This window comes from Hypanus sabinus, chromosome 19 (genome assembly GCF_030144855.1).
Source record: "Hypanus sabinus isolate sHypSab1 chromosome 19, sHypSab1.hap1, whole genome shotgun sequence".
Taxonomy (NCBI): Eukaryota; Metazoa; Chordata; class Chondrichthyes; order Myliobatiformes; family Dasyatidae; genus Hypanus; species Hypanus sabinus.
In genome coordinates, this window is record NC_082724.1 from 56,232,008 (window position 1) to 56,248,583 (window position 16,576).

A 16,576-nucleotide genomic window follows, 5' to 3' on the forward strand; every position below is an offset into this window, starting at 1 on the left:
GGAAAATTGATAGAGGTATACAAAATAATGAGGAGCACAGATGGGTTAAATGTAAGCAGGCTTTCTCCACTGACTAGAAGGAGAGGTCATGGGTTAGGAGCGAAAGGTGAAATGCTTAACTGGAGCACGAGGGGGATCTTCTTCTCTTGAGGGCTGGCGCAGTGTGGAACAAGCTGCTAGCAGAAGTGATAGGTGCAGATTCAGTTTCAACATTTCAGAGAAATTTAGATAGGTACATGGATGGGAGGGGTACAGGTCGATGGAACTAGCACAATAATAGCTCAGCATGGACTAGATAGGCCAAAGGGCCTATTTTTCTTCTGTAGTGTTCTAAGACTCTAACATTATTGAAGATTGTATTGAATAGCTGGATCAGTGGGCTGAGGAATGGCAGGAAACCACAAGACCATAAAACCTAGGAGCAGAATTAGGCCATTTAGCCCATCAAGTCTGCTCCACCATTCAATCATGGTTAATCCTTTTGTTTCTCCCCCTCAACCCCATTTCCCAGCCTTCTCCCAGTAATGCCATGTCCCAAGTACAGACCCAGAGCTATCAAACAACGTTCCTCATACAATAACCCTTTCATTCCTGGACTCATCCTTGTGAAACTCCTCTGAACCCTCTCCAATGTCAGCACAACTGACTTATAAAGCCTCAGCACCACATTCTTACTCTTGTATTCTAGGCCTCTTGAAATGAATGCTAACAATCCATTTGCCTTCCTCACCACTGACTCAACCTGCAAGTTAACCTTTAGGGTGTTCTGCACAAGGATTCCCAAGTCCCTTTGCATCTCAGAACTTTTGGATTTTTTCCCCATTTAGTCTTAGATAACATTAGAGTCTTAGAGCCCGCACATTTATTTCTACTACCAAGGTACATGACCGTGCATTTTCCAACCTTATAATTCATCTGCCACTTTCTTTCCCATTCTCCTTATCTGTCTAAGTACTTCTCTATCCTACCTGTTTCTTAAACACTACCTGCCCCTCCACCAATCCTCGTATCATCTGCAAACTTGGCAACAAATCCATCTATTCCATCATCTAAATCATTTATATACAGCATAAAGAGAAGTGGTCCCATCACTGACCCCTATGGAACACCACTTGTCACTGGCAGTCAACCAGAAAAGGATCTTTTAATCCCACTCGCTGCCTTCTTCCAATCAGCCAATATTCTAACCACGTTAGTAACTCTCCTGTAATACCACGGGCTCTTAACTTGGTAAGCAGCCTCATGTGTAGCACCTTGTTAAAGGCCTTCTGAAAGTTCAAATATACAACATCCACTACATCCCCTGTATCTATCCTACTTGTAATCTCCTCAAAGAATTCCAACAGGTTCGTCAGGCAGGGTTTTCCCTTAAGGAAATCATGCTGACTTTGTCCTATCTTGTCCTGTGTCACCACATACTCCATCACCTCATCCTTAACAATTGACTCCAACATCTTCCCAACCACTGAGGTCAGGCTAACTGGACTATAATTCGCTTTCTACTGCCTTGCAGTTTTAAAGTCCTCTGGCACCATACCAGACTCCAATGATTTTTGAAAGAGAGTGCTTATGCCACCAGAATCTCCAGCGCTACCTCTTTCAGAACCCTAGAGTGCAGTTCATCTGGTCGGGGTTCATACTGGCTTTCGTTGGTCAGAACATTGAGCTCGGCCATTGGGACCTATACGAGATGTTAGTCAGGCCACAGTTAGAGGACTGCATACAGATCTGGTTGCCCCGCAACAGGAAGGATGTCGTTAAGCTGGAAAGCATGCAAAAAGGATTTATGAGTCTGTTACCAGGACAGGAAGCTTTGAGTTACAAGGAGAGGGAGGATAAGCTATGTAGGAGATTTATAAGATCAGGAGGTACATAGATAGGGCGAATAGGCCATATTTTCCCCTTGGTAGTGAAGTCTAAAACTACACGGCATGAATGTAAAGTGAGATGGAAAAGATTTAGAAGGGATCTGAGGGGCAACTTTTTCACAGAGAGGTTGGGTGTTTATGGAACCAGGCACCAGTGGAAGTGGTTGAAGCGTATAAGACAATTACAATATTTAAAAACTATTGGATAGGTACAAAGAGAGGAAACGGTTATAGGGATTTGGGCCAGACACTTTAAGTGGGACTGGCTGAGTCAGGGTTAGCACGGATGGGTGGGCCAAAGGATCTGCTTCCCTGCCGAATAGCTCCGGGCGGGACTCCACTACGGGCACGCTGCGTTGGCGCCAGAATGCGTGGCAACACTTGTGGGCTGCTCTTAACACATCCTCATCCTTAGATTGTGTTCTTTGTTAATGTAAATGACACATTTCACTTGTACATTTCAATGTACACATGATAAATAAATTTGAATCTTGATCTTAAAGGGAGCTTTTCAGTGACAATGGCAGGAGAAACGGTAAAGGATTCACAAGCTGTAGGAACCAGTGGCTTGTAGGAGCAGAGAAAGTTACACCATCACAGTAGTCATACTGAGAAATTTTAAATCTGACACATTGCTGGACTGTGAAGCTCACACGGGTGATCAAGTGCAAATGTAAAGCAAACAAACTGCAGCTGCTGGAAATCTGACATAAAAACTGAAAACTGTTGGAAAAACTCAGCAGGTCAGGCAGCATCTGCGGAAAGCAAAACAGTCATTGTTTCAGGTTGAATACCATTCTGCAGAACCAGGTAAGGGAGAAAGCAACTGGTCTTGGTAACAGAAGTGAGGGAGGGCACTGGGTGGAATAAAGGGGGCATCTGTAATCAAATGAAATAATGCACTTGGTATAGTGTCAAGTCAAGACACTTTTTATTGTCATTTCGACCATAAATGCTGGTAAAGTACACAGTAAAAACGAGACAACATTTTTCAGGACTGTGTTGCTACATGAACAATGCAAAAACTACACTGAACTATGTAAACCAACACGGTAATGTTGTAATATCTGGGTGTTGTGGCATGGTCTCAACTAATGGGAGAGGCTGAGAGGGCAGAGCACACACTGCACCTAGTATGAACCCACATGCGGGCAGTAGGGATTAAATTTAGTTTATTTATTTTCTATTTAGAGATACAACACAGTAACAGGCCTTTCCCACCCATAATGCTACTGACCCATGCTTCTTTGGGATGTGGGAGGAAACTGGAGCTCCCTGAGGAAACTCACATGGTCACAGGGAGAATGTACAAACTTCTTACAGCCAGCAACAGAAATGAACTCAGGTTACTAGCGCTGTAAGAGCATTACAATACTGCACTGTCACGGTTTTATAGAGAACGTGAAGGAAATAAACAGAAATATGATGGCATTCATTTGAACCCAATAGATGTTATAAAGTTGGGTCACTTTTGGGTCCACTAAGAGAGGCAGCAGAATTGGTCTCAGATACTGGAAGATATCCAAAGGATTGGAAAGGGAATACTTATTCATTGTTTCCAAGGGATTAGCAACACACAAAGTGGCAAAAATGCAGGAACAATATTCACATCAGAGAGAGGGTGGAAAAGTATTTAATCATCTGAAAGAATTTTAAATGCTAGTTAACTGCCTTTGAAATGTGCTGGAATTTCTAAGTTTTGAATTGAAAGGTTAGAGGTCTCAAAAGTGGATCATAGTTCCAGCACCCACCCCCTCCCCACCCTCTGGTCGATCTGATCAGGTCACAGCCTTTCTTTCCAACATCTCAATGCACAAACCTCTCACAATTTTCCTTCACTTTCTTAAAAATTATTGTTTAGAAATTAACTTGTCATAGAATACGTCAAGACATACAGTGAAATATGTCGTTTTGCATCAAATTGAATCAGTGAGGGTTGTGCTGAGCAGTTGGCATGTCTCACCATGCTTCTGGCGCCAACATAGCGTGCCCACAACTCACTAACCCCAACTGCAGGTCTGTGGAATGTGGGAGGAAACTGGAACACGTGGTGACAGGGAGATTGTAGAAGTTCCTTACTGGCAGTGGTGGGAATTGAACCCTGATCGGTGATTACAGCCACTGTAAAGCTGTAGATCATGACAGTGTAGCTGTAGATCAGCCTAAAAAAACTCTTGAATCGTTTGATGAGTTCTAATAATACAGAGAACTTACAAATCTTACCTTGACATCCCTGTGAGCTATGTTCAGTGCATGGAGGTACTGAATTGCACTCCCTATGTCCCTCATTATTTCCGAGGCTTCTGCAAAATATACAAAGGAAGTAATAAATAATTCACTGAATAGACGAGCTTGTGCCTATCAAGTTTCTTTCAAAATATTTTAGTGCACTATTCAGCCAATAATGTTCATTGTGTTGACACTGTTTTGACATAGAAACAATGATGATCTCCCTTGACCTCTGGGGCAGAAGATACAAAATCCTGGAAGCACGTACTACCAGACTCTATGCCATTGTCATCAGACTCTGGAATGGAGCCCTCTATGTTAAAGTGAACTCTCGATCTTCAGACCTGCACCGTTGTAGCCCCTGCACTTTCTGTCTGCCTACTCTGCATTTAGTCTGTCGCTACAGTACTATACTCTGTATTCTAGTTTCCTTTTATCACCATATGCAATTACATATGGCATGATCCAATTGGGTGGCACCCAAAACAAAGGATCTTTATTGTAGTTTGGTACCTGGAACAATAATAAGCCAATCTAATTCAATCCAAAGTAATACATACAAAACGCTCCAGGAACTCAGCAGGTCAGGCAGCATCTATGGAGAGGAATAAATATTCAATGTTTTGGGCTAAGATCAATGTTCCCTCTAGGGTCTGCAAACACAGTCATCTTTTGCTACCAGTGCACAAAGGAATTTGTACTGCACACAAAAGGTTGTCACGCTCTACCTCATTGGTTATGTTCAGTATATATCTGGATTGTACACAATCATATTTTCTTTTCTGGCTTCTAATGTGGACAGTGTTGGGAATGTGGAGTTTGTGATGATTTGTCTGCGGATTTTAGAACTGGCTTATTTATACTGTTTGTATTGAAGGAATTATTCAGTGCACGCATGTCTGCGTCAACTGTTCAGCACAAGAATTTTGCGCACACTGGTGTGCAGAATTAGAGGGGACATTGGCTAAGACCCATCATGGCAAGGGGGAGAGGAAAGAGTACAAGCCAGAAGTGAGTGTGAACAACAAGATCTCACAGACAGTAACGTGATGATGGCCAGATGATATTTTTAACAACGTTGGTTGAGGGACAAGTGCCAGCCAGGACACTGAGGAAAATTCTCCTCAGTGTAGTGTGACCCTCCAATGGAGTTTCAGTCCACATTTCTGTCCTCGGGTCTCTGTGCTGGGACTCGCATCTTCTGAACCAGAGTCAAGAGATCGCCACCATTTATAAAGCCATCACCATTTTTACACAATGCTCTAGAAGTCATCAGTATAAAAAACAGCAATCAAACTGGCATTTAACAACAGTCATTTTGCAGTGTGATCAGGGAGTCAAGATCTCACTCCAGATTCTCTGATCTGAGCCGTGACTTCCACTATGAAATAGATCAACTGTGAACTTGACCGTTTAGCATTTTTGTGGAGTAATTAGAACAATGCAATTTCTTGGCAAATGTCACTTCAGCCGTAGAAAAATATCACACTCCAAGAAGCTGGTTTCTTTCCTCTCCTCTGCCGACACCCTCCTGATATGTTGTTACATGGTTAACTCATGCCATCTGATTACTCAATGTCATCTCCTTCCAACCCTGGGCTTCTGACGAACTCCCATTTCCTACAGACAGCCACTCTGCAACTCCCCCCCTTCACAATTCTGCCTAAAAGCCTCTTGCCCAAAGACATCTCTTGGCAGGGTATCAGGTTTTGACTCCGTGGAGTGCTGCAGGACACAGAACAAAGCAAAAGGCAGGATGGTACCGCAGCCCATCTGAGTGTGTGAGCCAGCTCCCATTCCACCTTTCCCTGCGCTCTCTAGCAGGGATACTAGGCACAAGCATCCCAGAGTTTGAATGACCAAAGGCGCTCACTGCAGTCCACGCATTCCTCATTGAACCTCAGAGCTCTATGTCTTTGGATAAAATATGTTTAAGCCCCTGTTCCTTAGTCCCAATTTCAATTTGCTAATCAGTATCATTTCAGGCCATCCTGTTGAAACTTTCAGCCCAAAACGTTGACTCTTTATTCCTTTCCATAGATGCTGCCTGACCTGCTGAGCTCCCCCAGCCTTGTGTGTGTGTGTGTGTTAAATTAATATCATCTGCACTGTTCCATGACGTGCCTAGTCAACTTGCCAGAAACTCTGCCACAGTCGCTTCAATAATTTTAATAAGGAGATTATATGATTGCTTTCCCAGCAGGTCAAGTTCCTGGTATCGGCAATGCGTGCAGCCACCAAGACGCATAACAACTTGCTTCCAGGAAACTGGTGAATAAACTGGATTTGATTGACACTGTCAGTGGTTATGATCGTGGTCATTTCCCCTATCGTTTGTGTGGCAGTGCAGGAAGGTCACAGCTTGCAGGGACGATATTAAGTGGAGTTAGCTCATTTTCACTTGGTCTACTCTTCCTACCCCCTCATCCATCTGTCCATCATCCCTCTCTTAGCTGGTTCCACTTATCATCCCTAATGTTTGTTTCTACCTTCCCTCTCCACTCCCCACCTGTCCATCATTCCCCATCTCACTCAAATCCACCTATCACAGGACAGCACATCTAATCCCTCCCTCCCACCACTCAGCTCCCCTCCACACTCTGAGTCCCAATGCATGGTCTCGAATGTTGATGTTTCCTTTTCCTGCACAGATGCTGCCTGACCTGCTGAGTTTCCCCAGCAGATTGCTTTTTGCTCATGACTTACCCCTCTCAGTAAAGGCCTGGTCACCTCGATCTTGGATTCTGCTAAACAATTCGCCTCCTTCCATGCTGCAGAGGTGGGACCGGGAGGACAGGGAGTGACAGAGAAATACACAAGTAAGTGAACACTGCATTTACTGAAAAGAATTGATCTAGAGTATATCAGCCAGAAATAAACCTTTAGCAATTGGCTTTTCGCCTTAAGTGTTTTTTTTAAATCAATTTGATCTATTTCCAAACTTTTACATCTCCAACTTCCTCATCCCATGTGAAAGTTCATCAAATGCCAGTGGAGTGGGCTGTTACTTAAACATTTAAGTCTTGTTGCTTGTATTTTAAATATCAAGTTGAAGAAATATTATCTCAATGGTCAAATCAATCCTCCTGAGGAGAAGAATATATAAATAACACAGGGCATGACGAGGTACATCTAAAGGGTATTTATCCCAAGGGATACTTGATTTGGGGGCATAGGTTCGGAATATGAAGTCATCCATTTTAAGGTGAGGATAGAAGGAACTTCTTTTCTCAGAGAGCAGGGGTTCTTTAGAAGCTCCACCATAGAGAGCCCTTATACTCAAGTCATTTTAGTCACATTTTTGGTATTCGAGGAGATTGCACAGAACCTATAGGAAAACGGAGCGGAAGCTAAGATTAGATCAGTTTAGAATGGCAGAGGATCCTTGAGAAACCATTCAGCCTATTCCTACTTGAACTTATTCAGCAGGCAGGGACCTGAAAGGTACAATTACTTCCAAAGTACATCACCAAGTACCACCCTGAGATTCATTTTCTTGTGGGCATTCACAGTAAATACAAAGTAACACAGTAGAATCAAGGCATAGTTTTTCATTGACTCTATTGTGTTTCCTGGCAGCATATGATCTCTACAAGCTCCCAGAATAATCACCTTCTCGTTTCCCTTCAACATCATTGGCTCTTTGCATTGACAGGCACCCTAGTTTCTTACTCACCATTCCATCACTATCAAGAGGCAGCGCTTTCCACGATGCATGTTCTCATAGATGTTAATAATTCGGACAATGTGCAGGGTGCTGGAGGCTCTCCAGTGCATGTCTACCTCACGCCGTGCCTTTGGGCTGTCATAGAGAATCTAAAATAGAGAGAAGAATGGCGGGGGAAAGGAAACAATGAATTTATGTTCGATGTTACCACTGCAAGCACCACAGAATGCTTCACAAAGTTCACTTTAAATCCAGAAATATGCAAGTTCAGCTTTGATTCCAAGTTCTGCTACATCCCAACTTGTCATAGAGCAACACAGCTTGGATAAGATAAAACTTTATTTATCTGAAGGAAATTATTACTGTGAGGTTGCTCAGTCAGAAATATATACTTTAAAATACAAAAGCATTGAGGTATAAAAACAATACAAAATATGTATTAAAAAGTAACAGTGCAAAGTACAGGTGTGCAGTGAAACCATATGCTTAATGTACTTGAAGAGGAGGTGAGGAGTCGTACAGCCAGAGGGAGAAAGGACCTCCTGTGGAGTTCAGTGATGTACCTCAGTGGAATCAATCTGTTATGAAAAGTGCTCCTCTCTTTCTCCAGTATGTCATGGAGGGGGTGAGAACGATAGTCCATAATGCTCCGTAGCATCTGCAGCATCTTCCTCCCAAACACAACCACCAGGGAATTCAGTTCCACCCCCAGAACAGTTCCTGATTCAGGCCTTTTGATCCAACGAGTCCACACTGACCACGTTGCCCACCCAGCTTGTCCTTGGGCTTGTTGCGATAATAACGTGGCGAAGAAGCTGCCCTTCATTAGTCAGGGGATTCAGTTCAAAAGCTGTGAGATAATGTTGCCGCTCTATAAAACCCTAGTTAAAACAACACTTGGAATATTGTGTTCAGTTCTGGTTGCCTTTTTATAGGAAGGATGTAGAAGCTTTGTAGAGATTTACCAGGATGCTGCCTGGATTAGAGAGCATGTCTGATGAGGACAGGTTGAGTGAGCTTGGGCCTTTCTCTTTGGAGCAAAGGAGAATGAGAAGTGACTTGAAAGAGGTGTACAAGATGAGACACAGATCGAGTGTACAGCCAGAGACTTTCAAATAACTAACGTAAATTCCGGACTATAAGCCGCTACTTTTTTCCCACGCTTTGAACACTGCAGCAATACTGCGGCCTATACTACGGTGCGGCTAATGCATTTTTTTTTCATGCCGCCAAAAACATTTTGCCTCGTAACAGTAGACTGTTATGAATCCCGTAACTGGAGAACTTACCAGCAAAGATAGAGAGGTCCGTTGAAGTCTGATGTCACTATTTTCGAACATTTTATTTATAAAGGGACACAAAAGTAGGGTTAATACATACATTCAGATAGTGCACATCGTCAACACTCAATCTAAAGCGCGGGTATAGTAACACTCATCATTAAGTGAGCTCTGCTGATGTCTAGGGGTTAATAGATTGTCCGTTGGAAATATAAAAGTCACTCAGAAAGTCTGCAGGCCTCAGCCCTTTGAAAATCACTGGGTTTCACATGGGGCGACCGAGAGAGAGAGATTGGGGGAGAAGAGAAAGAACTTGCCGAATCTTGATGAATCTTCCGTGAAATCGGGGGAGTGTTGGTTTCCTCTCCCCGATGTTAGTTAAAAGCGGTTTTCTGTGATTCCAGCCACAGATTCCAATCCCGGAATCTAACGCACGTGGCTTCCTTCAGAATGGCTTCCCGCTGCTGCGGGATCACTCTCTCGTGTCTTCTTGTTGCGTCTGAGGGGGCTGTCCCCCTGAGACTCTCCTTTATACTTTCTCACGGAGTCGCAGGAGTCAATCAGGTTGGGATGATGCAATCTCTCTCTCAACCAGCCCACCTTGCCCGAGGGCTTTTCACGTGGTCTCCATGAGACAATAGTCGCTGTCGCCTTATTCTGTATCCCAGGTGGGGACGTGCAATTTGGCACGTTTCTCTCTCTCTCTCTCCTACTGGGTCTACTGACCCCCCCCCCCCCCCCCCACTTCGACAGGTGCTCTTGCGATTCTCACAAAGGAGGGGGCTGGGATCATAGCAAGACCAATAAAATTGATGAGTAGTTCACAGAGGTCCAATGAAATTGTACGATAAATCAAGCGCACTTTCACAATTAAATTATTGTAAATCAGTCATTTGTACTCACCCTCATCAACATGGAAAACACTCGAAGAAAAGCATATGATGCAGCTTTTAAGTTAAAGGTGATCAATAACTTTTCCTGGTAGGCTGCAGTATATATATTTTTTTACCAGTCGTTAGGAGATATTGGAATGTTGTTCGTGCACTGTTCAGTAAAAAAGTATATGCAACGTAATTTGTGTGTTACCGATACATATGTATATTTAAAAGTAGCTGTGTTACAGGCACTGTTCGAAAAAAAGCATTTGCAATATGTATTTGTTTATGTTACCATACGGATTTAATTAAAAGTTAAAAAATCCTCACGTGTAATATCTTTCTGTGTAAATATCTCATATTACAATGTGGGACACCTGTGGCTTAAAATCCGGTGCAGTTTGTACAAGTACAAAATTGATTTTCTTTCTAAAATTAGAGCGTGCGGCTTTTAATCAGGTGCGCTCTGTAGTCCGGAATCTACGGTAATACCATGGGGCAAAAACTTACGGTGGTTGTTGGTAAGCATAGGGGGGATGAGGGAAGTAAGTTTTTTTTTACACAAAGAGTGGCGAGTGCATGAAATGCCTTGCCAGGGGTGGCGGTAGAGGAAGATACATCAGGAGCATCTAAGGAACCTTATATAGGCATACAGATGATAGAAAATGGAGGACTTTGCAGGAGGGAAGGATTAGATTGGTCTTGAGAGTATGTTAAAAGGTCGCGGGCCAAGAGGCCTGTACTGCTAAGTAGCATTTGTGGAGAAAGAAAGAGATATATTAGTCTGAATTCAAAGTCGTATATTGTATTGGAGGAGGTTACAGGCCTAACAGTTATGTGAAGGCAAAGTTATGGAGATATTTAAATAGAACAATGAACAGTTTTATTCTTGAGGTACTGGGAATTTGTGAGCCAACGTGTAATGGTCGTGTGGGTGAGATAGAGTCAAAGAATCAGAAAGCAATAGAACAGGGACACATACCCTTTGGCCCAACCAGCACATGCTGAATGTCGTGCCCACCCAATTTCCTGCATTTGGCCCAAATCCCTCTAAGCCCCACTCCTCCGTGTTCCTATTAAAGTGTTTCTTAACTGATACTACTTTATCTGTCTCAACCACTTTTTTTGACTTTTCATTCCATACACTCACCATCCTCTGTGTGGAAAATGTTGCCCCCTCAAGCCCCTTTTAAATCTTTCCCCTCTCACCCTAAACCTGCGGTACTCTGGGAAAAAAGACCGTCATCTCTGCCCCTCATAATTTTAAGCAATTATGACAAGACAAAAGCGGAAGTGTTTCAGCAAAGCCGAAGTTCACAGGTCGAGAGACAGTAACTTTGGAAGGACAGTATCAGAATCATTAATTTTGCTCATGCTGTGCTGCTGCTTTCTGTACACTGCATTGCAGCAATTTGTCAAGGTTACTAGCAACAAGGCAATTCCCAGAAGAGCAAACACAAAGACCATCATCTCCAACTCTCGGTTGAGGTCATATGTTGCCAAATAGATATAAGCTACAATCTCTCTATATCACCCTAGGCTTAAATGTTCCCCTTTCCCTCTTGGTTATACATAGTGCTGGATTGAGTGCAAATCTGCACCGTGACATCACCACAGAAACGTACAGTTGATGTCACCGAACCTGGGGTTATGTTACACTTGAAATCTTTCAAGAATGCATGCAGCTGTAGTTCCTGAAGGAGGTCCAGGCTATTTTTAGTGGGCGGCAGAGAGTTTATTTTGATGCTGTCGGAACATAGGCAAGGACATATTTACTGCCCAGTCTACGTGGTGGGTCTCCTGGAATTAGCATAATTACAAATACGTAATATTTCTGAGATATTGAATAAAAGATGATGAAGAAAAGGCAACGTACATTCAGGCTGGGATGTTGTGAAAAACTAGAAGAGTGATGGTATTTCTCATAATATGACTGTTCCTGTCCTCAATGAGAGTGTGGACTGTGCTTGCTTAAACTGTTGATTACAATCTTATGGAAGAGACAAAATATCCTTGTTGCAGCTGCATCACTCTTTGGTTAGACACCATTTGGAGTATCATGTGTGATTCTGGTTGCTTTATGACTGCACGTAATGGCAGTCAGGACGTGAAGCCATCGTGGGTCGACAAGAATAACTTAGTGGTAAGGTATTGGAAGGGACCAGATATGTGAGTATTTGGATAGACAGGGACCGACTGGGGACAGTCAACATGGCTTTGTGCATGGTAGGTTGTGTCTAATCAATCTTAAGAGTTGTTCAAGGAATTACCAGGAAAGTTGATGAAGGCAAAGCAGTGGATGTCATCCACATGGATGTCAGCACAGCCTTTGACAAGGTCCCACATGGGAAGTCTGATCAGGTCACTTGGGATTCAGGATGAAGTAATAAATTGAATTAGACATTGGCCTTGTGGGTTGGCTACTAGACAGTGTAGCCAATATACATTGCACTAGACATTGGCTACTAGAGGCTGGTAGTAGATGGCTGCCACTCTGACTGGAGGCCCGTAACTAGTAGTGTGCTGCAGGGATCAGTGCTGGGTCCAATGTTGTTTGTCATCTGGATCTGGAAATCAGATCCACAGATCTGGATGTCAATGTAGAAAATTAGATCAACACACTTGCAGATGGCACCAAGGTTGGGAACGTAGCAGACAGCAAGGAAGGCTATCAAAGCTCGCAGCAGGATCTGCACCAGCTGGGGAAAATGGGCTGGAAAATGAAAGATGGAACTTCCATGTAGAAGTGTGAAGTGTTGTACTTTGGGATGACCAACCAGGGTAGGACTTACACTGTGAACGGAATGGCACTAGGGAGTGTGATAGAACAGAGAGATCTGGGAACACTGGTCCATAATTCCTTGAAAGTGTTGCCACAGGTAGATGGGGACATTAAGAGAGTGTTTCGTAGATTGACTTCCATAAATCGTAGAGTATTGATTACAGGATTCAGGATGATATGTTGAAGTTACAGTATAAAAGATGTTGTTAAAACCTAATTTGGAGTATTATGTGCAGAACTGAGCGCCCGTCTGCAGGAAAGATTGAAAGAGTATGGAGAAAATTTATAAGGATGTTGCCAGCACTTGAGGATCTGAGTTATAGGGAAAGGTTGAATAGGTTAGGACTATATCCTGCAGCATAGAAGAATGAGGGGAGATTTGATAGAGGTTTACAAAATTATGACAGGCATAGATAGGTTAAATGCAGCAGGCTTTTTCCACTGAGGTTGGGTGAGATTAGAACCAGAGGTCATGGGTTAAGGGTGAAAGGTGAAATATTTAAGAGGAAGATGAGGGTGAAGAAAGTGTGAACACACCCGTTGCATAAAAAAGGTGAATGTGGAGGCTTTCAAAGGATGCAGAAGATGTTTACTAGGATGTTGTCTGGATTAGCAGTATGAGCTATGAGGAGAGGTTGAACAAAGTTGGGTTGCATTCACTGGAGCATTAGAGATCGAGGGGAAACCTGACTGAAGTTTATGAAAGGATAGACTTTCCCAAAGTAGAACTGTCAAAATGCTAATCACTGTGAATGTCTATATAGTACGCTGTTTTGATATCTATGTATGTAAGTTGAGATGCATTCTATATTGAGTTGGAGTTTATAACTAAGCAGAGAGGAGTGTTGTGTATTTAATAGTTCAGTAATATTTGAGTAATATTATAAGTGTATTGTTTATTAAGCATTCTTTTAAATTTAAGTTATGCTTCAGTTAGGAGCCATTTTTGAATGCTTTCTTGTAAGATTTCACAAACAAAACGATCTCGGTGCAGCATTTAGCCCGTCACTGAACTGACTCCACTCAATCTCTTCAATTCAGCCATGCTCGAAGGAATGGACTCTCCTTCCTTTTGATTCTGCTTATGAAACTTAAAGCATTCTGCAATCAACAATGGCTTCAGTTCTAAATGTCCCTGCAGCATTACTTTCACAATATCAGCAAAGCTCATCTCTGCTGGTTTGGCTGGAGCAGTCAAACTTGTAAAGAAACTGTAAACACAATGCACTCACCAAACTGGAACACGCTTCCCTTTGGCTCTTTCGTTTGCTTCAAAACTCTGCTCAATTTGCTCTATAAGCATGAGTCAGTTATTCATTGTGCAATCCATATACCTATCTTTCCAATGTAGTCAGCCATTTCTGCTTTTTTAAAACTTATGATTGTTATCACCCAGTGCTCACTCTTTATGAAGCAGTGAATGTCCATTTTCTGCCTTTTTGTAAACTTGGTGTGTTGTCTCTCTCCCTCCCTTCCAAAGAGAGGGATGTTTTGTAACTCCAAAGCACAGAAATAATTGAGAAACTAACAAGAGAGCTGGGATAACTTGTGTACATTAGTTTTTTTTTACTTTAAGCGAGTTGCGTGAGTATGATGTGGCGACGTGATAACATATGCCATTCACGTACTATTACGTACAACCCACAATGAATTATTTAAACAAAGGATGCTTAATCAAATAATATATTTACGATATTACTCAAATATTAAATACATATTTGTCAGAAGTTTATAGTTTATTCATGCATACTTATTTTATCCATCTATTTCTCTTATCATTTTCTGTTTTAAAAGCTCTCCAAATCTCACTACAATTCTTAGTAATATTGTAACCCTTTCTCTCAATCTTGCCCATTTCATAACCTCCCTAGTTAACCGCAGTTGCATCATTGTTCATTGCTCAATGTAACATATACCTATTGATAACTTGAAAATATTTGGCACTGTTTATCCACTCTCATAACTTTTCATCCAATTTACCTCAATCAACGCATGGTAGCCTAGCGGTTGATGTAACACTATAAAGCGCCAGTGACCCACTTCAATTCCATCACTGTCTGGAAGGAGTTTACACTTCCTCCCCGTGACCGCGTGAGTTTCCTCCGGGTGCTCCGGTTTCCTACCACATTCCAAAGACATACAGGTCAGTGGGATAATTGATCGCATGAGTGAAATTAGGCTCACTGGATCGGAAAGGCCTGTTACCATGCTGTATAGAAACACAGAAAACCTACAGCACAATACAGGCCTTTCGGCCCACAATGCCATGCCAAACATGTCCTTACCTTAGAAATTACCTAGGGTTACCCATAGCCCTCTCTTTCTCTGAACTCCATGTACCTGTGCAGGAGTCTCTTAAAAGACCCTATCGTATCCGCCTCCACCACTGTCACTGGCAGCCCATTCCACGCACTCACCACTCTCTGTAAAAAACTTGCCCCTGACATCTCCTCTGTACCTACTCCCCAGCACCTTAAAACCGTGCCCTCTCGGGCTAGCCATTTCAACCCTGGGAAAAAGCCTCTGACTTTGCTCTGATAATTTAACATTTTAGTGAGACTGCTACTAAACAAGCATGATGCCTCAAAAAGGCAGCATCCATCATTAAGGACCCCCATTACCCAGGACATGCCCTCTTCTCATTGCTACCATCAGGGAGGAAGTACAGGAGCCTGAAGACACACACTCAATGTTTTAGGAACAGTTTTTTCCCTCCACTATCAGATTTCCAAACAAACTGTGAACACTACCTCACTATTTATTTACTTTATAAATATATACTTTATGTATATACAGTATATATTGGGGTGTTGTGGATAGTGTGGAGGGCTGTCAGAGGTTACAGCGGGACATTGATAGGATGCAAAACTGGGCTGAGAAGTGGCAGATGGAGATCAACTCAGATAAGTGTGAGGTGGTTCATTTTGGTAGGTCAAATATGATGGCAAAATATAATATGAATGGTAAGACTCTTGGCAGTGTGGAGGATCAGAGGGATCTTGGGCTCCGAGTTCACAGGACACTCAAGGCTACGGCGCAGATTGACTCTGTGGCTAAGAAAGCATACGGTGCAATGGCCTTCATCAATTGTGGGATTGAGTTTAAGAGCTGAGAGGTAATGCTGCAGCTATATAGGACCCTGGTCAGACCCCACTTGGAGTACTGTGCTCAGTTCTGGTCGCCTCACTACAGGAATGATGTGGAAGCCATATGGTGCAGAGGAGATTTACAAGGATGTTGCCTGGATTGGGGAGCATGCTTTATGAGAAAAGGTTGAGTGAACTTGGCCTTTTCTCCTTGGAGCAACAGAGGATGAGAGGTGACCTGACAGACGTGTACAAGATGATAAGAGGCATTGATTGTGTGGATAGTCAGAGGCTTTTTCCCAGGGCTGAAATGACTAGCACGAGAGGGCACAGTTTTAAGGTGCTTGGAAGTAGGTACAGAGGAGATGTCAGGGGTAAGTATTTTATGCAGAGCGTGGTGAGTGTGTGGAATGGGCTGCCAGCGACGGTGGTGGAGGCGGATGCTATAGGGTCTTTTAAGAGACTCCTGGACAGGTACATGGAGCTTAGAAAAATAGAGGGCTATGGGTAACCTTAAGTAATTTCTAAGGCAGGGACATGTTCAGCACAGCTTGGTGGGCCAAAGGGCCTGAATTGTGCTGTAGGTTTTCTATGTTTTATTCTAATTTACAGTACATTTATGCACTGCACTGTACTGCTGCTGCAAAACAACACATTTCATGACGGGTCAATGATAATAAACCTGATTCTGATTCTCCTTACAAAAGGAAAAGTTGCCCAAAACTTAATTGTGTGAAGCTGCCTATTTCCTTATTCATAAATTGGAAATCATTTCCCCACTCCCCTCCC

The 16,576-nt window shown here is 42.8% G+C and overlaps 1 protein-coding gene across 1 annotated transcript in view; it reads right to left on the reverse strand.

The window, feature by feature from the left end:
* The window catches only part of LOC132377943 (MAP kinase-activated protein kinase 2-like), a 157,359-nt gene that overhangs the window by 52,030 nt on the left and 88,753 nt on the right, over positions 1 to 16,576 (reverse strand). Inside the window, exons 2-4 of the mRNA XM_059944449.1 lie at positions 7,774 to 7,913; positions 6,804 to 6,868; positions 4,092 to 4,171 (exon numbers count right to left, since the gene is read on the reverse strand). Of these exons, the coding sequence (XP_059800432.1) occupies positions 4,092 to 4,171; positions 6,804 to 6,868; positions 7,774 to 7,913 (285 nt within the window). The remainder of the gene's footprint in view (positions 1 to 4,091; positions 4,172 to 6,803; positions 6,869 to 7,773; positions 7,914 to 16,576) is intronic.